Here is a 25,711-nt window from a genome sequence, read left to right on the forward strand (position 1 = left end):
CTCCCCAGAACAGCTCTAGCCTACAGAGCTCCCTGCTGTCCCTACCCTCCTTTCCGTCTCCTGCAGACAGGTATCAGGTCTCTGCTACAAGGCCCTTCTCCCGTACGACTCTGGCTTTAACCTCCACCTGTTCTGGGGCAGCTACCACCAGTTTGGCTAATGATGGTCTTCCAGGGCCCTGCTTTTGTTCAGAGGGGAGGGAGAGTGAAGTCTCAATTGCATGGCTTTAGTCTTTTGCTTTAAAAACCTAGTCAACAGAAATAATCATTCCCCTTTCCCACCCCTTTTTTCTCCTGAAAATAGAACATGAAAGGCTCCCAGAGCAGCATCGACTCCTCGCGGACGCACTGAAGCAGGCCCATCGGTTCCATTCCATTTCCATTCCGGCAGCGTAGGTAGGGCTCTTCTCTCCACCCGAGGCTGGCGATCCCAAGGACTTCTCCTGCAGTGGGGCAGGGTGGCATAGAAGAGGGGTCTGCTGGTAAAAGCAAACCCATGCCCCCAGCAGCATTGGTGCAGCCAAGACCACAGCATGCCTTTTCTGTGCGAGCGCAGAATCCATGCTTCTGCATCCAGCTGCTGCTTCTGTGTCCAGCTGTGGCCACAGCTGGCTCTGCCCACTGTTTAGGGCTGCGTGACCTCACTGACTCACCAGTAGGCTTGATGAGGACAAAGAGAAATGGAGGAAGTGAGAGAAGGCCCTGAGGAGGGGACATCAGGCACCTCTGGGCTGTTTTGTTTCATTTCTGTGATCTTGGCCTGGAATATTTCTAGCTAGGGAGATGACACTGGTCCTGGAATTCTGAAATGAAAAGGTCCTAGATTTCAGTTGCTGAAGGTTCAGGATGTTGAAAACGTTCACAAGGCTCATTCATGCACCTTGGCCTGGAACATTGACTTGTGAAGACAGGATGCATGCTGGGATGGGGCCGTCTGGGAGAGCCAGTCTGGAGGTGAAGACAAACCCCTGAGCTGGACTTGCTTGTCGGCTAAGCAGTGGCCTCCGCATGACCACACCCTTCCCAGGCCTGTGCTTAGCCTCACCCGGTACTGAAGGACAGTATAGCTAAGTCGGCAAGAGGCCGTAGCCCCGGGGCCTCACCCTCCCGAGGAGCTACGTGGTTCCTCTACTCTTGGGCCTGGATCAGTGGCACCTGAGACACGGCTTCTTGGGGCTGCTTGCCTTTGCCTTTCTTCTGGCAGAACATGAAAGTCACACCTTCTCTTCAGGATTTTAGATGTTTGGGTTTTGGTCCTTAGTGGCTGGAGCTCTAAAAGAATGTGGAGAGCCAGGCATGCCCATGAGATTGGGGAGCTCAGAGGGACCCTGGCAAGCCAGCTGGGGGCAAGCGCTCACATCAGTGCAAGACAGACGCTGGAAGACAGCACGAGAAGAGTAAGAATCTGGCCTCCTTCCTTCAGGACGTTCGCCACCTCCCATGTTTCCCAGGCCAGGACAGTGACCCAAGCCAGGCTCACTGTAGGCCACTTGCTCCAAGAGGCTGTTCGTGGTCTCCTGGCAGTATTCATCTCAGTTCTGCATGTTTTCCTCAAGCTTCTGCTTTATGCGAGGCATGGTGTTGGGTCCATTAGGGGAATGTCCTCTCTTGCCTCATCTGGCATTGGGGGGGGGGGCGGTCAGAGCAGGGGTTTGGGGATCTGTGACTGAATACCTGTAGTTTCTACCTGCTGGTTTCTCCTTGTTGTCTCCAAGTACTGGAAGGGGAAGGGTGTGCCTGAGGCCCAGAAAAAAGGATTTGGAGACTCACCGTTTGTCCAAATGACTTTTTAAGGATCTTTCTAAAAGCTGGTGCCAAAGGTCACTTTCCTTTCCTGCCTTCTGCTTTTAAGCCTGACACCCTCACCGCTGTCAGCCCACCAGACAACTGGGAGGGGGGGTGCAGGCTTGGACAGCTAGAGCTGGGAGTGGAGAGAACAGCTATTTTTATTTTTGTTTTGTTTGAGACGAGCTTTTAGAGAATGTACATTTCTCTTGTTGGGATTACATGGGAAATGGGACATGCTTCAGATACCATACAGTCAAGTTGGATGTTTTCACACCAAATCATTCAACCTCTGTTCCCTGTACTTGTCAGTCTGCCTGAGAGGATGTCTGTATGCACAGCCCGCGCAACTGCAGACTTGGGTTACTTCCCCCTTTCCGCCCCCTTGAGTCTAGTTGACATGAGTGTGTGTTTGTAGGTTGGTCTTGTTTTTAGATGGAGGGGCCTGCTGTTCTGTTCTTGAGAATGACTCGATTGTGTCTACTTTCCGTACTTCTCTTCCTGTCAGAGCTCATTCTGGTGTTTGACTCTCACAGCTGAGTTGAGTGCGTGCCCCTCGCCTCTGACAGCCTGAAGTCAGTCCAGACACAAAGGAGGCGTTGCCTACCCCAGAGCACAGTCTGTAAGGACCCTGGGGGGAGATACACATAAGCAGGACACATGGATAGAACCTGGATGGTGCAGAGTCCTGCTGAGGTGCTGCAAGCTGGTGGTCTGAGCCGAGGCAGCGCTGGATGGAGGGCGTATGGGAGCTGTGGCCACGGAGCGTCTGCTGCATTGCTTCTCACCTCCCACCCCCCCAAAAATATCTGGGACCAATTTTTTTACCTTTGCATATTTGTTTTTGGGTAGGTATACCCCCCATCTCCTTTTTCTGTCCTTTGACCACGGATGAAATTCTTCATTTAGGGGGATAGAAAAACTGTTCGAACCACACCAATGATGATTTTGTTTGTAATACTTGAAATTTATTTTTTTATTATTTTGATAGCAAATGTGCTATTTATTTATTTAATGTGTATATGGAAGCCTGAAAAGAGAAAGCTTTTAGGTTTGGGTTTATCGTTCATCAGTGTGTGACTTACGACTCCTCTGCGTCCTGTATATTTGTCTGAATTAAATTACCTGGGATGAAGCTGTGCCAGCTTTCAGAGGCTGCCTTTCAGAAATTTGTATATTTTGCAGTTGCCAGAAAAATAAAATACTTGGTTCAAATACACTGAAGTGCACCTCTGGTCCTTCTTGGGGGAAAGAAGAATCTCTAATTGACATTGTGGTCAGCACACCAAGTTTAGGCTCTTTATTATTATATTATGATGATGATGATGATTGATTTTAGAACAGAAGGGAGGGAGACAGACACATTGATTTGTCGTTCCACTTATTTATGTATTCATTGGTTGATTCTTGTATGTGCCCTGACTGGGGATTGAACATGCAACCTTGGTGTATCAGTACGATGCTCTGACCAACCGAGCTACCTGGCCAGGTCTACCCCTCAGCTCTTGACCTACCTTTCTACCCCCTTGCTTTAAATAGGACATGCAGATACTGCCAGCATTTGGGAAATAAGCTGTGTCAACTTCTTAAAATGTTTTGTAACAGACTTCATTTTTTACAGCAGTTTTACGTTTCCAGGAAAGAACAACAGGTACAGAGAGCTTCCACATGCCCTCCTCTGTCCCTGCACAAAGTCTTCCCTATTATTAACATGTTTTGTTAGTGCGGTGCATTTGTTACAATTGATGAGCCAATATTGATACATGATTATTCGTTAGAATCCACAGTTTACACTAGGGTTTACCCTGTGTTGTATGGTTGTATGGGTTTTGACAAATGCATACTGATATGTATCCACCACTACAGTATACAGTATGCCCATCAATTTTTATTCCCTTCATTCCATACCTTTTCTCCCTCACCCTTTTTAACAGCAGCCGTTCTTACACAAACAGCGGGGCTTGGCTGTGCCTGCCTTTCTCACCCCATGTGCTCTGCAGCCTCCAGCCAGACTGATTTCCATCTCACTTTGCCCTGGGCTCACTCACTTTCCACTTTTCTCACCAACACGGTTAAGAATATTTTAATTTGGAATTTTTTAATAAACTACCACTGCAAGAATTGGTAAACTGCCTGACGAGGTGGTGACGCAGTGGATAGAGCGTTGGACTGGGATGCGGAAGACCCAGGTTCGAGACCCCGAGGTCGCCAGCTTGAGTGTGGGCTCATCTGGTTTGAGCAAAAAGCTCACCAGCTTGAGCCCAAGGTCGCTGGCTCCAGCAAGGGGTTACTCGGTCTGCTGAAGGCCCGCGGTCAAGGCACATATGAGAAAGCAATCAATGAACAACTAAGGTGTTGCAACGCGCAACAAAAAACTAATGATTGATGCTTCTCATCTCTCCGTTCCTGTCTGTCTATCCACTCTCTGAATCTCTCTCTCTGTCTCTGTAAAAAAAAAAAAAAAAAAAAAAAAAAGAATTGGTAAACTATTTGGAAAGGAAAAGCTAATGAGATTATATCATTGCACCATCTATCTTGACCTATGTGTTAAAAAAAAAAAAAATTAAAACTATTTTTTTTTTTTTGTATTTTTCCGAAGCTGGATATGGGGAGACAGTCAGACAGACTCCTGCATGCACCCGACTGGGATCCACCGGCATGCCCACCAGGGGGCGATGCTCTGCCCATCTTGGGGAGTCACTCTGCTGCAATCAGAGCCATTCTAGCACCTGAGGCAGAGGCCACAGAACCATCCTCAGCGCCTGGACAAACTTTGCTCCAATGGAGCCTTGGCTACGGGAGGGGAAGAGAGAGACAGAGGAAGGACGGGGGTGGGGGGGGGGGGTGGAGAAGCAGATGGGCGCTTCTCCTGTGTGCCCTGGCCGGGAATTGAACCCAGGAGTCCTGCACGCCAGGCCGACGCTCTACCACTGAGCCAACCGGCCAGGGCCAAAAATTAAACTATTAATAAGGAAAAAACATTGGTGAATACCTAATTTTTTGAGGGACAGAGGCCAAGCTTAAAAGCAATTAAAAACTACAAAATAAATACTCAGATTCCACAATGTAAATATTTTAAGTTCAAGGTCATCATAAACCATAAGCAAAAGGAAAAAACATGCTAAGAAATATTTGCAACAAATTTGACCCCCCCCTCCATATTATCCTAAAACATGCATTGGAACACATCCAAAGCAAGAAGAAAAAGCATGGAGATTCTTCTAGATACCTGGACAAAGTCTCTTATTTAATCCTTACCACAAACTTTTTCCATGTTTTAAACAATAAAGACGAAACAACTGAAGTTTGTTGGCGTTAAGTTATAGTGTTTGTTTTATAAACTTCATTTTGAGCTCCCTTTTTCAACACAACTTGAGTGGGTTGAAAAAGGTTTTGGATCTAGTTTTCCTCAGTGTGAGCAGGTCTTCCCAGTCAATGTACTGATGGTTTAGGTAGTCTAAAGACATTGGTTTCAACCTACAGGTTCTGACATACTTCTAAAACAATACTAAAAGAACCCTGTAAAGACAACAAAAGCACCTCAAACATGGTACTTTGGCTACTTAGGACTAAAGAGGACCCTTTGCTCACTCACTCAGAGGAGTCAGAATATACTTAATAGTGTGGGTGGCAGTGGCAGAAGCTTCATTTCCTTTTCACACACACGGATTATTAGCCACATGAGATTCATGCATAAGATAAAGTGAAGCCCTGGCCGGTTGGCTCAGCAGTAGAGTGTCGGCCTAGCGTGCGGAGGACCTGGGTTCGATTCCCGGCCAGGGCTCACAGGAGAAGCGCCCATTTGCTTCTCCACCCCTCCGCCGCGCTTTCCTCTCTGTCTCTCTCTTCCCCTCCCGCAGCCAAGGCTCCATTGGAGCAAAGATGGCCCGGGCGCTGGGGATGGTTCTGTGGCCTCTGCCTCAGGTGCTAGAGTGGCTCTGGTCGCAACATGGCGATGCCCAGGATGGGCAGAGCATCGCCCCCTGGTGGGCAGAGCGTCGCCCCTGGTGGGCGTGCCGGGTGGATCCCGGTCGGGCGCATGCAGGAGTCTGTCTGACTGTCTCTCCCTGTTTCCAGCTTCAGAAAAATGAAAAAAAAAAAAAAAAAAAAAAAAAGATAAAGTGAAGATTAGGGCCAAGCTGGGCTGGCGGACTGTTAGAAAGAAACTTGGTGGTGGGGATGGAGGTGGGCACAGTGGAGAAGTGTATTCCATGTATAAAATATTTTACAACATTGCATTGACCATAAATGCTCAATACAAGTTGTCCATTTTGTTCTTTGAGGCCTAAACTTAAGCTGTAGACATCAGAGGAACTCTGCCTCGGATAAGTCAGTTTAACTGAACCAAAGTAGTCTCACTGGATATTCTGACAACGTTTGCTGGACAGAGGGGCAGAGGAGGCACTCATGGCCTGGGTAGGACTAGGTTCTTTACCAAAGGTCCTGACTGTGTAGTAGTATCCAGAGGCTGAGAAGAGGGTAGGCACCACCCTGGTGTGTGATCTCCCCACATCCCAAATATGTGGACTTACACAAGTTACTTTATATTTTTTAACTTGTGCCCCATTCATAAAATGGCGAAACCCATGCTGTATATTTTATTACAAAATTCAACTTGAAGCCCTGACCAGTTGATTCAGTGATAGAGCATCGGCCCAGTGTGTGGATGTCTGGGTTCAATTTCTGGTGACAGGAGAAACTATGATCTTCTCCACCCCTCCCCCTCTTGCTTCCTCTCTCTCTCTCTCTCCTCTCCTCCTGTAGCCATAGCTTGATTGGAGCAAGTTGGCCCCGGGCACTGAGGATGGCTCCATGGCCTCCGCATCAGGCACTAAAAAATGGCTCCAGTTGCAATGGGGCAAAGGCCCCAAATGGGCAGAGCATCGACCCCTAATGGGCTTGCCGGGTGGATCCTGGCCGGAGCGCATGCAGGAGTCTGTCTCTGGCTCCCCTCCTCTCACTAAAATTAAAAAAAAAAAAAAATCCAATTTGGATGTATTAATGTAGACAACAATTCTGCTTAGAAGCAAAGAAATACCATAATTACTTTTCAGGCTTTTCATGAGGACTAACCCTTATAAATGAACAGTGCTTGACTGTTCCTGGATGCACCAAAATGATAGTTACTGATCTAATAATGTCTGCCAGGTGCTTTAAATGCCAGGTGGATACTGTGATCTCTACTTTGCAGATGTGGAGACTAGAAAAACTTAAGAATTCTGCTTGATTCTGCTCAGCCACAACTGGGAGAAAGCCCCAGGTCTGTCAGACTGCCAGTCACACAGTGTGAGAGCCTTACAGCCAAGCAAGGCCCTACTGGATGCATCATCCACAGGAACAGGACTGAGTCACATGTTTATTAGCAAATAGGTTTTTGTGTTCCTGGGGCTATGGAGAGATTTCTCTTCATCCAAATGAATAACAGGCTTTGTTCACCAGATGTCCAGTCTCTAGGGTTTTGTGTTTTCCTCTTCCTACTTCTTCCAAAAGAGGCCTGGGGCCAGCATCTTCTGGGAGACCCTATTCCTGGAGTACACGAAGACTTTCCCTTGCATACACCCACAAAGATAGTTTTAGAGGAATAGGTTTCTAGATCCTCAGCTTCTACTCTTACCCTTTCTAAAACAGCCTGGGAAGTTTACTTATAAGCATAATATATAAATAGTCTCTCTGGTTTGCTAACGGAAGGCCACCCCTCACCCACCCCAAAGCATTTACTACAGTTGAAACAATGTAAGTTAGTGCAGCAATACCCCCAGGGTGGAAACACCTCCAGGATACTCAACAAAGCTCCTTTAATGATTAACCCAGACACAATGATGCCAGGGATTTCTCTTCTCTCATCTTTTTGTTAAAGGTTGGACTGTTTTGAATTTAAAACAATTGAAGCAATATAAATATGTGCAGCAGTTTTCCAAATTTTTTATCTCAAAACTTCTTCGCTTCTCTCCCCCGGCCCAAACCAAATAAGAACCGAAAAAATTAGTTTCTTTTTTTTTTTAACGTGGACATTTTATTTTATTTTTTTATTTATTTACTTATTTGTTTTTACAAAGAGAGAGTCAGAGAGAGCGATAGATAGGGACAGACAGGAACGGAGAGAGATGAGAAGCATCAATCATTAGTTTTTCGTTGCGACACCTTAGTTGCTCATCGATTGCTTTCTCATATGTGCCTTGACCGTGAGCCTTCAGCAGACCGAGTAACCTCTTGCTTGAGCCAGCGACCTTGGATCCAAGCTGGTGAGCTTTGCTCAAACCGGATGAGCCCGCGCTCAAGCTGGCAACCTCGGGGTCTGTAACCTGGGTCCTCCGCATCCCAGTCCAATGCTCTATCCACTGCACCACCACAGGTCAGGCTAATCGTTCTTTTTTTAAAAGAAACTTTCTATAGGTATTGCTTTTATAATTTAAAGTCTTTTTAAAAAAATTATTTTAGAGAGTTCAGAGAGACAAAGAGGAGAAGAGAATGAGAGAGAGATATTCATTTGTTTTCCACTTAGCTGCGAGCTCATCAGTCGCTTCCAGTATGTACCTTTACCAGGTGTTTCAGGAGCTCTAACCACTGAACTAACCAGTCAGGGCCTTAACACCTTTTTAAAAAAAATGGAAATCTGATAAGTCTCATGCATAAGTTCTTTCAATGGTTATTCATTTCAGAAATGGGTGGGGGCAAGGCATTAGCATGTCAGACAAAGCCCCCAAGCCCAGGACTCTGAACCTCTGGCTTTATGAGTGTGCCTTTATTCTTGAACCTCTCCACATTCTCCTCTCTCTGCCTGGACACAAATCTTTCCCTGCATATTCAACCAAGTCCTACTAACCTTTTAAGACTCAATTTTGGTGTCAATCTCTTGGACTGTCCTTCATTCTTGGGATGATGAATTATGTGTTATCTTGATTGGGCCTGAAGGTGTCCCGATATTAAGTCAAATATTATTCTGGGCTCTTCTGTGTGGAATTGATATTTAAATTGAAAGACTGAGTAGAGCAGGTTTAAATATTCAAACAGCTTTTATTATAAAAATACATTCAAAAAGTGTCTACAGAATTGGCCATTTTTTCCTTGCTCACTTTACATCAGTATCTCTAACAAGGATTAGAAAAAAAGCACTCTAGTCAGTGTTTCTGAAAAAAATAGACACAGTGAAAACATAATTATGGAAGATTTGTCTTGGGTGTTTGGGTGGTGTCTTCAGGATGAAAGTACTCTCACTAATGCCCTGAAACTGGTTTTTGTGTATTTATTTGTTTGTTTAAAAAGCTCAGTTCCTGCCCATCCTAGAGGGGTTCATTTTAATTATTCCAGTGAGGCTTTTCCTGTGTTTTTAAATCTCAAACTGCATCAGTGGATGAAGTTAGTGAAGAATGATGAGTAGAGAGAGAGGAAAAGGAAGGGAAAGTACACCCATGGGGACAGCTTCAGAGAAACCGTCCCTCCCTCTGAAAGGTAGCCAGGCCTGGCCACCCTGGACAGGCTGGCCTGTGGGTGCTGTCACTGATACTTCATTTGCACATCCGAGCCATCAGCTGAAGGCAGCCGTTTTCCTGGGCTGCTCCCTCTGGGAGCTGGAACAGTTTCATCCTGTGGCTTGTTCTCTTTCTAATTCACTTTGCAATTCCTCAGCTGGAGTGGGGAGAAGGTGTTAGAAGTTGTTATTCGTCATTTTATAACTTCAGGGCTTTTGAGTCAAACATGTTAGCTCTTTGTTTCATCAGCCCGTGGAGGGGGCAACATGGCCCTGGCTCAGCTCATTGGGCCTTTCTGGGCGTCAGATAACAAATAAAGAGCACCACTCCATATCACTTGGAGGATAAGAAAGCACTACACAGAGGAAGACTGAGTGAAGCCATTTAATGAGGATCAGGCTTGAAGTCCTCCAACTTAGCTGAACCAACCTTAGGAAGAGGAGTTTGGTTCAGGTGGAAGGGAACTTCTGGAGAGACTATGGTCTTTCTAGAGTGACTGGCTTGCTCACTCTTTTAGAGAGACACTAATGACAATCCAATCCTGGTCAGGCCAGAGAGCCTGGGCACCGTGCCCAGGAAAAGCTGCACTCAGCAGTTGCTTTGGGTCAATTGGACCCTAAAACACACCTCAGTCCAGTCAAACATCTGGGCATTCTTCCACAAAAAACCTGTTCTGTGGCAAGATTATACCTGGATAAGGATTTATTTGTCTTTCAAATACACAGCTCACAAAAGATTAAGGTGGGTTGAGAAGCTGAAAAGGGCAGTTTAGGACAAGAACATACTGGGGCCCTACCACACCAAGATGGTGCTATGGGGACATGGATGAGCTGGGTTAGATCAGGTTCTTCCGTTCTTTTGTTCATTTGTTCATTTATTCATTCATTCATTCAGGAATAATGAAGTTCCTATTATGCTACAAGATTGCACTAAATGCTAGGAGAAATTTTACAGGTGATGAGAAAAACATTAATTCCTATCGAAGGGAAGCATAAATAAACCATAAGATGAAATTCTTAGTCTTCGAAGCCAAGACTGCTGTAGCCGCTATCTTCCAGGTCCCCTCGTTCAACTCTATAGCTTTACAGATAAAACTGGGGCTCACAGAGGAGATTTCAGGCACAACAGTGGCTGGGACTAAACTGACTTGACTCCTGATCTTGTTTTTTGTTTTGTTTTGTTCAGTGAGAATTACAGTGCCAAGGATGCTCCAAAGCTCTGTGTGACATTAAGAAAAAGGTTTTAAGGCCTGACCTGTCGTGGCGCAGTGGATAAAGCGTCGACCTGGAATGCTGAGGTCACCGGTTTGAAACCCTGGGCTTGCCTGGTCAAGGCACATATGGGAGTTGATGCTTCCTGCTCCTCCTCTTCTCTTTCCCTTTCTCTCTCTCTCTGCTCTCTGTCTAAAAATAAATAAATAAAACCTAAAAAAAATGAAAAGAAAAAGGCTTTAAGCTGCCAGATGCAGTCACTACTACTGACTGTGAAGAAGGCGTTTCCTTTCCCTCCTGAACTCTGACCCCTGGCTTCCCTTCTCAAAGTCACCACAGGATCCCTCAGCCTCCTACCTTTTCCTGCAGGCCCAGTGTCCTCTGGGGTTGCTTTTGGTGCTGGCTGTCTACGCTGCTAGATCCACAGTCCTTAAAGTCTCCTGTTTAGAGGGTGACTTTGTCAAGTGAGTTGCACCAGGAAAGGTGGGCAATATTTTCCAAAGACAGGACTGAAGTAGCTTACATGCAGATAAACCATGGAACACGATCTTTTAATCTCAGAGCAGACAGTGACAAGGAGAGTTCTCAGGAGCTCTCTAGAACAGTGGTCCCCAACCCCCGGGCTGCGGACTGGTACTGGTCCGTGGGCCATTTGGTACCGGTCAGCAGAGAAAGAATAAATAACTTACATTATTTCTGTTTTATTTATATTTAAGTCTGAACAATGTTTTATTTATTTATTTATTTATTTATTTATTTATTTATTTATTTTCATTTTTCTGAAGCTGGAAACGGAGAGACAGTCAGACAGACTCCCTCATGCGCCCGACCGGGATCCACCCGGCACGCCCACCAGGGGCGATGCTCTGCCCACCAGGGGGCGATGCTCTGCCCATCCTGGGTGTCGCCATGTTGCGACCAGAGCCACTCTAGTGCCTGAGGCAGAGGCCACAGAGCCATCCCCAGCGCCCGGGCCATCTTTGCTCCAATGGAGCCTTGGCTGCGGGAGGGGAAGAGAGAGACAGAGAGGAAAGCGCGGCGGAGGGGTGGAGAAGCAAATGGGCTCTTCTCCTGTGTGCCCTGGCCGGGAATCGAATCCGGGTCCTCCGCACGCTAGGCCGACGCTCTACCGCTGAGCCAACCGGCCAGGGCCGATGTTTTATTTTTTAAAAATGACCAGATTCCCTCTGTTACACTGTCTAAGACTCACTCTTGATGCTTGTCTCAGTCACATGATACATTTATCCGTCCCACCCTAAAGGCCAGTCTGTGAAAATATTTTCTGACATTAAACCGGTCCATGGCCCAAAAAAGGTTGTGGACTGCTGCTCTAGAACATCAGACAAAAGTATGTCAGTTTTGCAAAACTGAATGCCAAAGACACCTGAGTGGCAACGATGAGTACATGTCGCCCAGAGGCTGGTCTGAAATCGTAAATCCCAAAGGAAGAAAGAGGCCTAGACTGACCAAGCGGTGGCACAGTAAATAGAGCGTTGGACTGGGATGTGGAAGGACCCAGGTTCGAGACCTTGAGGTTGCCAGCTTGAGCGCGGGCTTATCTGGTTTGAGCAAAAGCTCACCAGCTCGGACCCAAGGTTGCTGGCTCAAGCAAGGGTTACTCGGTCTGCTGAAGGCCCGCGGTCAAGGCACATATGAGAAAGCAATCAATCGCTTCTCGGCCTTTTGGCTAAGATCAAGTGTAGAAAGCAATCAATGAACAACTAAAGAGTCGCAACACGCAAACGAAAAACTAATGATTGGCGCTTCTCATCTCTCCGTTCCTGTCTGTCTGTCCCTGTCTATCCCTCTCTCTGACTCTCTCTCTGTCTCTGTAAAAAAGAAAAAAAGAAAGAGGCCTAGGCTATTATGTAGATAAACCCAAGGCAAACTTTGCTTGTATTCATTCACTTCCAGTAGAGCCAAGATATCTAAATAATTGTCTTCATGCTCTGCTTGCATCATGGTTGAGTCAGTATTTCTGTCATATGGAAAACACCAGTTCAGTCTCTGAAGGAGGAAAACATTGTCAGCTAAAAAAAAAAAAAGAGGCAATAGTTCTTTTATTTTGGGAGCCAAGCCTTGATTTGAAATGGAAAGGCTTTGTGTCTCAGACACCCTGATTTAATTGCTGAACAAAGCTCTCTTCTTTTGGGGAAGAAAGAATAAAACTGCAACAATTAGCCCTCTCAAAATGTAGGTCTTTAAAAACAATTGGGAGGAAGTTGGCAATGACATCTATCCACCAGCTGGTTTTGGCGAGCCCATGGGAAGGCAAAACAAAGGAAGACATCCAGTTGGTTCAAGAGTTCAGCTCTCCCTTTATGAAGAGAAAAATCTATCTTTCTGTCCCCTGACCATCCAGACTTCTGTTCGCATTCCACTACTGTGATGTTTTATCTTCCAGACCCCTTTTAATTCAACTCTTTCTAGTTTTGATGGCAGAATGTTGTACCTCTTCAGTGGTCAAGGGTGTTAAAAGGGTTTTGGGAATCAGGACTAGAAGCAAGAACTTAAGTTGATTTGCTTATCAGGGCACATATGAAGAAATAGTCCTATAGAATAAACAAAAGTACGTAATTTTTGAATGCCCACTATGGCTAGGTGTTTACTTTTAGAACACACATTGAATTTCCCCCACAACTTTGTGAGGTAGTTATATGTTTTTCCATTTATATTCTTTGAAACAAAACAGCAGTCCCAAAGTGAAGTCACTTATGTTAATTTAAGTCCACGTCACCAACTCAAGACTTGGTCATGATTGTGGCTCTCCCAGAAATAGAACCTTACACCTATCAATCATTAATCACCTGATCAGTACTAGTTAGGTCTTCTGCCTGACAGAGCACACCCATCTTCTAAAGGAAAGTGACTGCAATAACCAACTGCTTTTTTGCCAATATTACTTCCTTATTCCCACTTCCTTCTGCCTATAAAGGTTTTTATTTTGTACAACCCCTTGGAACTCCATTCTATCTGCTAAATTGGATGCTACTGACCAATTTGAATTGCTTTTTGCTTAAAGTCTTAATTTCTTTTTTAAGTGAGAGGAGGAGGGGAGACGGAGACAGACTCCCTCATGTGGCTGACCCCACCTGGCAAACCCACTACCAAGGGATGCTCTGCCCATCTGGGAATGTTGCTCAGTAACCGAGCTATTTTTAGCACCTGAGGCAGAGGCTCCAAGGAGCCATCCTCAGCACCTGGGCAAACTTGCTTGAACCAATTGAGCCATGGATGTGAGAGGGGAAGAGAGAAAGAGAAGGGGGAGGAAGAGATGTGAAGAAGCAGATGGTTACTTCTCCTGTGTGCCTTGACCAGGAATCAAATCAGGTATATCCACACTCTGGGCTGATGCTCTACCACTGAGCCAACAGGCCAGGGCCTAAAGTCTTAAAATTTTTAATGTCTCAGTTTATCTTTTAGCAATATAGATGAGAATACTCTAGCTCAAAGGTAATAACTTGAGAGGTCAAATAATTTTCCCTACATCACATAGATTGTCCTGAGTAGAGGAGGGGAAATTAAACCAGGTAACCATTGTTACCAGGTGGCCAGGAAGCGTCTATCTTTGCTGTTTTGCTGGGTCCCACTTGATTAGAGAAAAGTCAGTGACTCTTCAGAAAGAGTAAAAACCCTGTGGGAGTAATTTTTTGAGATGGGAAAATCAACCTTCTCTTTCATTTTTTCATTGATATGATTTCCCTGGAAATGTATTCACTTCCATTTTCCTGGGCCAATGTCAAAGTAGAAGGTACGAATTTATCTGGCTTGGAAATGCCATTTTCTCTCTCTTTTATTTGAAGTATTAAATTTGTAGTTTTAAATTTACATTTTGTGCCTGCCCAGGCGCAGTAGATAGAGTGTCAGCCTGGGAGGCTGAGGATCCAGGTTCAAAACCCTGAAGTCACTGGCTTGAGTGCTGGCTCATCTGGCCTGAGCATGGGATCATAGACATGACCCCATGAAAAACTAATCCTGAAGTGAATGTGTTTAATCAATCACCTCGAGAACATTAACTTATATCTACTGCATAGAAAATTTTATGTTGGATGCTTTAAGTTTCTGCTCTTATATTTTTCTTTTTTTAAATGAAACAGGAAAAGAGAGACAAAGAGTATAGAAAAACTTTAGAATGTTTTTTAATGATTTTAGAGAGAGAAAGAGAAACATAGATTTGTTGTTCCGTTTATTTATGCACTCATTGGTTTATTATTGTGTGTGCCTGACCAGGATTCAACCTTCAACCTTCTTGTATCAGGACAATGCTCTAACCAACTGAGCTACTGGCCAGGGTTCTGCTCTTATGTTTTAAATTTACCACTAAAGAGTGAGCCCATTAATCCAATAAGCCTGCTTCCACTTGACCCCAATAAAAGCAGAACCCCAGGTCCATGGACACTCTCTCTCCCTGCCCAGAACCTGGTTGTGTACCCTCTGGCCTGCCTTATAGGCCACAGGACCTGTAAGTAATAAACTGTTTTTTGGGTTTTTTTTTTTTTTCAGATTCCTTAATGGCTATTGCTGAAGGGCATTTTGGAATGTAATAAGAACCACAAGGGTGGGCCCAGTTGTAACCTTGATTTAAAAAGGGGAGAAGTCTATGGGAAACTCCCTGGGAACCAGGTGAGTACCCAAACACTTCTAGCAAATAGCATGCTTATAGTTAGACTGAGCCGAACACAGCCAGTAATGCCTTGTGCTGCAGTTTATACTGGCTACCACATTATGACATCACTAGGTGATAGGAATTTTTTACCTGTTATAATCTCATGGCACCACCTTCGTATATGCGGTCTGCCATTGATGCAAACGTCTCTATGTAGGCACAGGGCTATATTGTATAGCAGGAGATGTCTCTGTTTATATGTATACATGCCATTTCTACATATTATAGGCCTTTACAAGTCTAGAAGGACTGTTAATAGAGTTAAGTTGGTTTTGGAGGGGAAGTGGCAGGATGATAAAACAGGACCTTTATGTTTTAATCTGTAAATTTCTACATTTGGATCTTTTACAATAAAAATACATCTATTACACTTATAATTAAAAATAATAAAATCTTAACTGCTCTATTAAAAACATGTTGGTTTTCAGTTTCTTTCTATGCATCTTCTATTAAAGCTTGGCTGCCTACTGAAAGACAAAAGAAAATTACTCTCTCTTCAGAAATCTGAAGTGGGCCTGACCAGGCGGTGGCGCAGTGGATAGAGCGTCGGACTGGGATGCGGAGGACCCAAGTTCCAGACCCTGAGGTCGCCAGCTTGAGCGCAGGCTCATCTGGTTTGAGCAAAGCTCACCAGCTTGGACCCAAGGTCTCTGGCTTGAGCAAGGGGTTACTCAGTCTGCTGAAGGCCCACGGTCAAGGCACATATGAGAAAGCAAGCAATGAACAACTAAGGTGTCACAATGAAAAACTGATGATTGATGCTTCTCATCTCTCTCCGTTCCTGGCTGTCTGTTCCTGTTTATCCCTCTCTCTGACTCTCTGTCTCTATAAAAAAAAAAAAAAATCTGAAGTGGTATAAAATTTAACTGGGCAATTGCTTTGAGGTGAACTGACAACCAGATGAGGTTGCAAATAAGTTGTGTTGAGGTCGATGGCTGTGGGTGGCAGGGTGCAGTCCCCTAAGAAGCTGCATTTGCTCCAGGCAAGAGTGACCGTGTCAGTATTCATCGGCCAGGTGGGCGAGGTGTGTTCTGTGATGGGAATTGTTGCCTCGTTCGAGCTCCCCTGTCCTCGGGTCCAGTGAGCTGGGTCGCTGGCGTAGGGGAGGAAGGAAGGTGGTGGGGCAGCCAGATGAGGGTGGGAGGTGAAGCGGAGGGGCAGCTGGTGCTCCACTGAGACAAGAGAAAGAGCACATTTCACTTGGGACAAGAAAAGTGGCTTTTTCAATTCATATACTTTCAGATGGTTAGTTTTTCTTCTTTATCCCCTTTTTATTATCCAGTCAAGCCAATCAATCTAAATGTTCTCTTTCCTACTTAGAAGTAAATAATGGAATTACTGAAAGGCACCCTGGGCCACCGAGGTGGGGCAGTAGGTGGTGACCTGGAGAGGCGACTGATGCCTGGACGCAGCTGGCACTCCCCTCCAGCCTTCTGGACCCTGGAGAGGGTCCTGCACTGCTTCTGCACTGTTGGTCAAATAAGTTTGTAAATATGATATATATGTTTGCTCACTTATATCAATAGTTTGCATTGGGTGTGGGGGACAGGCTGTAAGCAGGCAGGGTGGTTATAGCCTAAGGCTTAGTTTCAAGACTGATCTTTTCCCCACACCCTTGACTGATTGCATGATGTGGGGTGGTGCACTCTCATGAGGAATCCCATTATGCCTCAGATAAGTGACTTTGTGTCAGAGACTTCCTTGTTTGTATATTAGATTAAAGGTTTTGATTTCTACACTATAAAGTGGGGCAGACCGGGAGCTTGCTCTCTCTCGGTTCCTGCTATTACCATGGCAGGGGCCTCCCTGATCCCTTGCCCTTCTCTTCTGGCTTGCCTGTCTTGGTGAGACACCAATAAACAGAATGGCCCACCATCCTCTGACTCCACCATTTCTTTACCATCTGCCCGAATCCAATGGGAACCAGCATGTGAATGGCCACGATGGCGACTCCTACCCTTACAACTGGCATAGTCTGTGGCAGGATTTGATACCGTTCGGTATGGAGCCATAACCACCTTTGAGCGGTGGAGTAGAGGACTGGCTGCTGTTATGGTTCCCCATGGCTGTCCTTTTGGGGACTATAGGCTGGCTGACTTTTACAGCCATGTGTGAGGAAACCGAGAGCTCTGTGGAAGAGACTGCCTCGGACCTGCAAACCGAGCAGTGGAAGGAGCTGGAGGAAATGTGGGAGAAAGAGATGCCGGCCCTAGAGCTGAAGTCAGCACCAGAGGAGGCCGACCAGGTTTGTGAGATTCACCTGGAAATGGACCAGCCGCTGGAGAAGGAATCATGGGTTCGTGAGTTGCAGCTTGCCCTGGATGTTGTGGAGAGTCAGCAGCGGCAGGAGGCCAGGGCTAAGGCTAGGGCTGGGGTTGCAAGGAGGTGGCGGCAGCTGATGTTTCTAGTTCCTCTTTGGAGGATGAGGAGAATCGGGCTGGAGTTGCAATCCGCAGTCTCCAGAAGGTGAGAGCCCAGCTGGAAGGAGTACCTGCTAGGCTCCTGGTAGGTCTGCGATTTTGGGACATAGGGGTGAATGCCATCAAGCTCTCCAGAGCCAAGATGGAAATGCTGACTGCCATTGCCACATGCTCATCTTTGGGACAGTGTAAGACCTGCCAGGATGGCAGGGATGAAGGGGGTGGCTGACGCCCCATGTGCATGGACTGATGTCTGGATTACAACCGGAGTGGGCACTGGCTCCTTTGTTGGATGGACTTATGGATTTTGGACAATTTGAAATACCCTGATGGGGCTGGGGGCGGCTTTGCTGTAGGCCCTCCCCCTTCCCCAGGAAGCCTTTCAAACGGCTAAAAAGAAGGCCGAGGACATTTTGAGCTTTTGGCAAAGTGCTCAGAGACTGGTGAAATGTACCTTTGAAATTGTTGAAATTGTATGATTTGTCATGTTGTTGTAATTTGTGTAATGTGCTTAATTTCCTTGTGCAGGAATACTATGCTTTAGATTGTGAAGCGAGCAAAAGGGGTGGAGTGACATCAGTCTGGCTGGCAGTGCTCCAAGTTCTAGGCCCAGAAAGGTGTCTTGGGTAGGCATGATGCTGCTGTAATGAAAAATAGTGCTGCTGCTTCTCCTTGGCTTCACTTGTGTGGAAAAATATGACAACAATGTTCTGTAATAATAATAATAATAATAATAATAATAATAATAGAAATTGTTAGCAGATAATCTTTGAGGCCTTGAAATTTCCTTCTGTTCTCTTCTGTGCCCTTTGTGTTTCTCATAACATTAGCAATGTATGTTAGTGGAAAGAGCCCCAGGCCAGGAATTAACAGGCTGCAGTCTGACTTGCCATTAATGAGCTGATTTGGGATAAGCCACTTAAACTCTGAAAAATTGCTATTCTGTCTGCTGCATCGTTGTCAACCTCTGGGTTCACTTCCATCACTAAGATTTTAGGGCCTGCCTGACCTGTGGTGGCGCAGTGGATAAAGCGTCGGCCTGGAAATGCTGAGGTCGCCGGTTCGAAACCCTGGGCTTGCCTGGTCAAGGCACATATGGGAGTTGATGCTTCCTGCTCCTCCCCTCCTTCTCTCTCTCCTCTCTCCCCCCCCTCCTTTCTAAAATGAATAAATTAAAAAAAAAATTAAAAAAAAAAAAAAAAAAAAAAAAGATTTTAGGGCCTATGCTCTCAGAATATACTGTCTTCTGTTCTCAGCATCAGATGTGAGATGATTTCCTGGAGAAGATTTCACTCTCTTTCTGGATGGTTTGATCCAGTATTCCTCAAATAAGAGGACATGAAATGAAGGTTTTTTTCAGTACAGTAAGAGATGGGGTAGCAGGAGACTGTGAGAGAAGCAAGTGAGTCCACCTGCTTTTAAAAAGAGATAAGGTTGGATAACACAGGGAGAAGGCTTTGTCTGTTCTTACCTGGTCCGAGGGTTGAGATAATGCAATTGTGTCTGCAGTGTTTTCTGCTATTCCATTTCTCAGACAAACTGTCATGCAATTCAGAGATTTTAATTACTACCTGTTTTGTTTTTCACATGATGCCTGCAAGTTGTAAGAGGGCTGGCATCTAGCCCTGAAAAGCTGCAGCAGCGAGGTAGAGCTCCTACCAGACATAGTTAATGTGATAGAGATTTGTTATCCTGACATTTCATTTGGAACCACTCAGTGAGTGAAAATTTGTAGTCAGAGATGAGAGAGGTCTTTCAAACATCGGTAAATCAAACTCACTCAAGAGGAGGGAAAAACGAAGAAACCAAATTATTGCTGTATTAGGTTTTGTGCAGAGATCGTGTGGTCTCTACTCTAGTGATTCCTCAGAGAGTATGATAGTTTAACTTATTTTTAGAGTTTTCTAAACAAAAAGATCCCAAATAGATTTCCATATGTCCTAGCTGATCTTTTTCTTTTTTAAAAAATTTTTTTCATTGATGAGAGAGAAAGGGAGAGGGAGGAAGGAAGGGAGAGGGGGAGAGATAGAGAAGCATCAACTTGTTATTCCACTTAGTTGTTCCATTTAGTTGTGTACTCATTGATTGTTTCTTGTATGTGCCTGACCGGTGATGGAACCCACTACCTCTGCACACAGGGAGGATGCTCTATCCACTGAGCTACCAGGCCAGGACCTAGCTGCTCATTTCTGAAAGAAATATTCAACCCATGTGAAGCCCTTTCATTTCAGAAATTTCTATAAAACTTCGCAATAAATGAAGTCTCTCAATCCTCAAGATTTCAGCTTCTTTTTCTTCTTTTTAATTAGGGACCATCCAAGGTGTTGGGAAGAGGTCAGACAGTGAGATGTAAGACCTTGTAATTTCTCAGACAAAGGATTCTTTCTGAGTCATTGATATGAAATACTTCTGCTGGACCCAGCCTCCAAGAAGGGTGTTTGATAATAACCATTGATTACTTAGGAATCTGACAGCAGGCAGTTTGGAAGTTGTGTGGGCTGAGCTTTTTGATCGTAACTTCAGAAAAAACAAACAAGCATACCCAGCCTTTTATCTTCATGGTCACTAATAAAGGTAGTGAGAACCTTGCAGTCATGTTCATATTCTTATTTTTAAACTATAATGGCCAGAGGGGGAACAACAGATTTGACCACCAAAGCAACTCATCAGAATATCTGGGAGGCGTGATTAAGGACTCTGTTGTAGGACTAGAGTGTAAGTATGTGTCCAGCATGGTCTGGGATGGGAAAAGTCAGAAATAACATAAAAATCCATTAGTAGGAGACTGGTTAGGTAGATTAAGGCATATGATATACCGCAGGATATGTGTCATAAGTCATCTTCCTCCGACACACCTGCAACAAGGGATCATCAGCATGTGCTTTATTATGGAAGCACTCCTAGGAGAATCTGATAAAGGAGGGGAGGAAGTGTGGAGAAGAGAAGAAAATCAAGTCAGGGTGGGTTTTCGGAAACAGTTCAGCACCCCCCTGGTGCCTTTGAGACTCTGGAATATAAATTATACAACTAGGGGCCAGGAGCTGGGCTTTCATAATCCGGCAGATCCTTCTGGTTCTCAGTGCTTTCATGCAATGGCTCCAGAAGCCCAACTTCTGGCCTCAGAAGAGAGAGGCAGGTGCAGGTGCCGGTGCCGGTAGCTAAAGAGAAGCACACGTCAGTAGGGGATGACACACAATGGCGTGGTGAAGGGATTGAAGAAGTTGTGGTTGGAGTGTCTGCTTTGCTATGCAACTATAAGAAAGAATGATGTAGAGCAACAATTTTCAATTTTTTTCACCTCATGGCTCACATAAACTAATTACTAAAATTCTGTGGCACACCAAGAAATACATTTTTTTTGCTAGTTTTTGACAAAAAAAGGTATAATTTTGATTAATTCACACTGGATGGCTATTGTTGTGTTGGCTGTTGTCATTTTTTAATTTGACAACTAAGGGAAAAGAGGTCAGTGCCCCTGACTAAATAACTAGATATCGCACATTTAAAAAACTTTTGCTGCTCACCAGTTTGTCGGGAGCCGATTCACTAATGCTGGCTAACTAGGTCACAGCAGGAGAAGACCCACAACTGCTGGCTGACAAGGTCACAGCAGGAGAAGACCCACAACTGCTGGCTGACAAGGTCACAGCAGAAGAAGATCAAAAACTGCTGATTGACAAAGTCACAGCAGAGAAGACCAATGGCTGCGGGGTGACAAAGTCACTGCAGTGAAGACCAATGGCTGTGGGGTGACAAAGTCACTGCAAAAGGAAAGGCACGATACTTCCCCCTTTGATTTTTTTAATTAATCTGGCCTTATATCCCCCCTTTTTCTGGGTGTGTGCTATTATTTGTGGCACAGGGATAATAGTACCGTACTTTCCCTGTAGATTTGTAGTAATTTCTTTGGAAATGAGACAGAGGGTGTGAGTTCCACAGAAAAGCCTGTAAGCCCCTTGAACTGGGCTCATAGACATAAGAGGCTGGCTATGATATCCCTCATAAAGGGTTAAGTTTGTAGGAGAATTCCTTCTTAATCATGTTAGAAAGAATAGATTGTGACTTGTGACTAGGTAGGAGGCAGTGGCTGTGTACAGAGCACCTCTCGGCCTTCACTTAATTCAACATTTTTCCTCCTAGCCTTTTCATGTAATAGAGTTAAGAAACATTCCTTTCTTCTTGCTTATTTGATCTGCAGATAGTGATACACTCTGAGAAGAATAGAGGTAGAACTTAACTAGTGTTTAAATATAATAAATAAGTAATATTTGACTAGACAATAGTATCTTAGGTAAGGTATAATAAAATGGCCCATTGTGTGGCCTAGGATGAAAGCGCAGTCAGCAAGAAAAGAATGTTTTACTAAGAGAATTGTCTTTTGACTAAAGGCAATTGCTAGGCTTTCTCAATGAGATGTTCTCATAAGATTTACATACTTTCAAAAAATTCTTTAATAATGAGAGAAATGTAGGAAAATCCATAGAAGTAATAACAATTAATGTCTTATGTTACTACTAGGCTATCTTGCAAGTGCACTCTGTATATCTTTGGGTGAAAGCTATTCTTAATGTTCTGTCAATTTCTTTATAGGCAAGCCTTTTAGAATCTTGTGAGAAAAAGTAGGACACTGCTTAAACTCAAAGCCATTTATCTGAGCAAACGGTTGTCCATTGTTAGTCCTTAATAATCTCGTCTGCTAATCTCTCTCTGCCCCTTAACTCACAACAGCAGTAAAGTTAGTTAACTTTTAATACTAATACCTTAAAAGCTTTTACCGATGTTGTTATCACTATTCAAGTTATTTTGTATTTTGAATGATTTGCTACCTGGTTTGTAATTTATAGATATAAATTAACTGTTATCCAGAAACATGTAAACATAGTGAAACAGAAGCAATGATTAACACCATGTAATTGTAACTCAGTGTGTGTGCATAAAAAGGGAGCTATACTAGCATTGAGCAGAGATGCCTGGCAGTAAATGCTAACTAGAGAATAAAGAGAAAGAAAAGAATTCGGCTCTCTCACTCGATCTCGCCGACGCCGTCTCTTCCTGTGGGACCCCTGGATCCCCCCCGGGGCTGGACCCCGGCATTTGGCGCCCGAACAGGGACCTACAGGTAATCCCCCCTCGTTGTCTCGGGACGGCTAGGACTCCACTCAGGGTGCTGCAGACCCCCCTGTAAGAAAGACAGGGTGAGGATAGGTGGAGAATTTCAGAACTTAAGATTTTGAGAAGTCATGGGCCATACTGAGTCTAAAGAAAGAAGACTCTTTATGAAAGTTATTAAGTATACACTTTCCCAAAAAGGAGTTAAGGTCTCCTCTAAACAAGTAGCTCGTTTTATGAAATTCGTACAAAAATGTTCTCCATGGTTTCCAGATGAGGGAACGCTTGATTTTGAGAAATGGGTTAAAGTTGGAGAAGATTTAAAACTTTATTATAAGCTACATGAACCAGAAAAGATTCCAGTTGATACATTTGCTTTATGGAGCTTGATTAAAGATGCCTTAAATCCAGAACATGAGATGCATAAACTTTCTAAGACAACTGCTCCTCCAAAAGAAGAGACTCCGTTAATTAGAAGTAAAAGGCAGTCTCAAGATACTACAAATCATGCTATGGCCTCTTTAAAATTAAGTAAACATCAGAATGATAGTGAAAATCTTTTATCTCCAAAAGATGAGGCTGAATTAGAAGATGAGGCAGCTAAATATAATAGAAATAATGAGAATTGAAAGTCAAAAACAGTCTTGCCCATATTATATCCCTCCAAGACTGACAAAAAGAATGAAAATAAGGCTGTTAAAATGTCTTTGCCTCTACCAGTACAATCACCAGATGTTAATGAAAAGAAAAAATCATTTGGGTTAACAGGGTTGCAGAAGGCAATTCAAGCTTCTTGCAACCAAGGGGAAACTAATTTGGCATTATGTTTCCCTGTGGCTGTGGCTGGTGAATTTGATGAGAAGAATCCTACATGGGAGCCGCTTTCTTATAAATTATTGAAAGAGTTGAAAATGGCTTGCAGTCAATATGGACCCACCTCTCCTTATACTATGTCTTTGGTGGAAACAGTTTCTCATAATTGAATGACTCCTTATGATTGGGAACAAGTGGCTAAAGCTTGTTTATCTGGAGAAAATTATCTCCTTTGGAGAGCTGAATATGAGGAGCAAGCTAAACAACAGGCAGTTAGGAACAGAAGGACACATAATCCTATGATTAGAGAAATGATTACGGGAGAAGGAGAATTTGCTAATGTTAATGAACAGTTAAAACTTTCTAAACCAGCTTTGATACAAGTGAATAATTGTGCTATATCAGCTTGGAGAAAGTTGCCAGCTTTGTCTGGTGAAGATGTTACTGTGGTAGGAGTAAAACAGAAAGGTGATAAACCTTATGAGAAGTTTGTTGCTCGGTTGATTCAAGCAGTAAGAAGAGTTATTTCAAATGAGGCGGCAGAAGATATTATAATTAAACAGTTGGCTTATGAAAATGCTAATTCCACTTGCCAGGCTATGTTGCGGTCAGTGAGGAGAGAAGAAACGATAGAAGATTTCATCAAAGCCTGTCAGGATGTAAATCCTGCTTTTGTTCAGGGAGTAACTATTGCTGCAGCTTTAAAAGGAGAAACGTATCCTCAATTTATTAAGACTATGTATCAAAAAAAAATGCCTTCTGTCAATGAAGCTTCCTCTAAGGGAAGTCTTACTTGCTTTACTTGTAATCAAACGAGTCACTTTAGCCGACAATGCCCTAACAAGAGTGGGCAAGCAAGCCCAGGAGTGCAAGAGACAGCTCCCGTAATTAATAATGCTAATAATAATGTCCCATTGCCTAAGACTTTGTGTCCACGCTGTCAAAAAGAATATCATTGGGCAAAGCAGTGCCGTTCTAAATTTCACAAAAACGGACAGCCGTTAGGACCAAATTTAGGAATAAAATGGCAGCCCCCACATAATTCAAATCTGACAAGTAATCAAAGTAGCAACCAGGGAAACTGGCAAGGGGGCCAGCCTCAGGCCCCGATAACAATTGGGGCCAGCCTGAATCCATTTGTCAACTCCGGTCTGTCTCAGACCCCACTCGGGCCTCCCCCGTGGCTCCATGCAAAATATAAGAAACAAGCCTCTTGTGGGGGTTGAAATGGAGGAATTCCGGCTGCCGGTTGTAGCAGCTATTAGAATTTAAAAATAATTAGAGACTGAGATAAGTTTTAAAGTTGTGTTATTATCTGATTTTCTTTAGTAAATAGAAGGACTTAAGAGTTTGGAAAAATTACAGTTTTTTCTGTTCTCCTCTTTCTCTCAACTCATTTTATTTCTTTCCTATTCTATGCCTGAAAAGAGGGCAAAGGAAACACCTGTTTGAATATGACTAAACAGAATCTCATAAACGGCCATTCTTGAAACTTTTCAAAAGAGAGTTCTGTTTAGTTTCTATTCAATATATTCCAATCAAAACTGCCCTGTGTAAAAATCAAGCAGGCCATATTCTGATCTCTAAAATCCCGGATTTCTCTCTAATTTGTCTGGTTTGTCTACTTTGTTTAATTCTTGTTTGTGTTTGGTCTTTGTTTAATGTTGTCTAAATGTAATTTTTTAAGTTCTTGCATGCAAAAATTGAATATGCCGGCTCTAATATTATAAAATATCATCCCTACCAATTTATAATTTTAATTGAAATAAGTAAAGCGCGCTCATTTAAATTTAAATAGTATGAAACATGAATCCTAAAAACTTGTTAATTTTGACTAAACTGCTTCAAGCTTCAGATTCTTGCTGCCACTGCAAAGCATGAAGCAGAGTAGGTTTGCCTAACAAAGGTGTAGATTTTTTTAATATAGAAAAATAATAAAAGCCACACTAGAATTTTCCAGCTTTAATGTGTTCTTTAAATTGCCTGTTAATTAATGAAGTAGAAATGTTTTTATAAATACAGAAAACTCATATACTAGAACCACTGCAAATCTTCTTTATCATGCTTCTTACTTTAAAAAATTTCTTTTGAATACTAATATACAGGATTATTCAACACCTGAGACACTGGAATCTGGATCTGGATAAGCCTAAACCAATGGCAAAGTGGAAGGATTTATTGACAGGTCAATGGAAGGGACCAGATGTAATTTTAACCCAGGGGAGAGGGTATGCTTGTA

General features: G+C 43.8%; 1 protein-coding gene across 4 annotated transcripts in view; it reads left to right on the plus strand.

The window, feature by feature from the left end:
• PFKFB3 (6-phosphofructo-2-kinase/fructose-2,6-biphosphatase 3) overlaps nucleotides 1-1,623 on the plus strand; it is a 28,745-nt gene extending 27,122 nt beyond the window's left edge. For all 4 annotated transcript variants that reach the window (XM_066384732.1, XM_066384731.1, XM_066384734.1 and 1 more), the window contains one exon: nucleotides 304-1,623. In XM_066384732.1, the coding sequence (XP_066240829.1) occupies nucleotides 304-310 (7 nt within the window). In that variant the 3' untranslated portion in view covers nucleotides 311-1,623. The remainder of the gene's footprint in view (nucleotides 1-303) is intronic.
• The last annotated feature ends 24,088 nt before the right edge of the window (nucleotides 1,624-25,711 follow it).

The sequence above is a fragment of the Saccopteryx leptura genome, chromosome 5 (assembly GCF_036850995.1).
Source record: "Saccopteryx leptura isolate mSacLep1 chromosome 5, mSacLep1_pri_phased_curated, whole genome shotgun sequence".
Taxonomy (NCBI): Eukaryota; Metazoa; Chordata; class Mammalia; order Chiroptera; family Emballonuridae; genus Saccopteryx; species Saccopteryx leptura.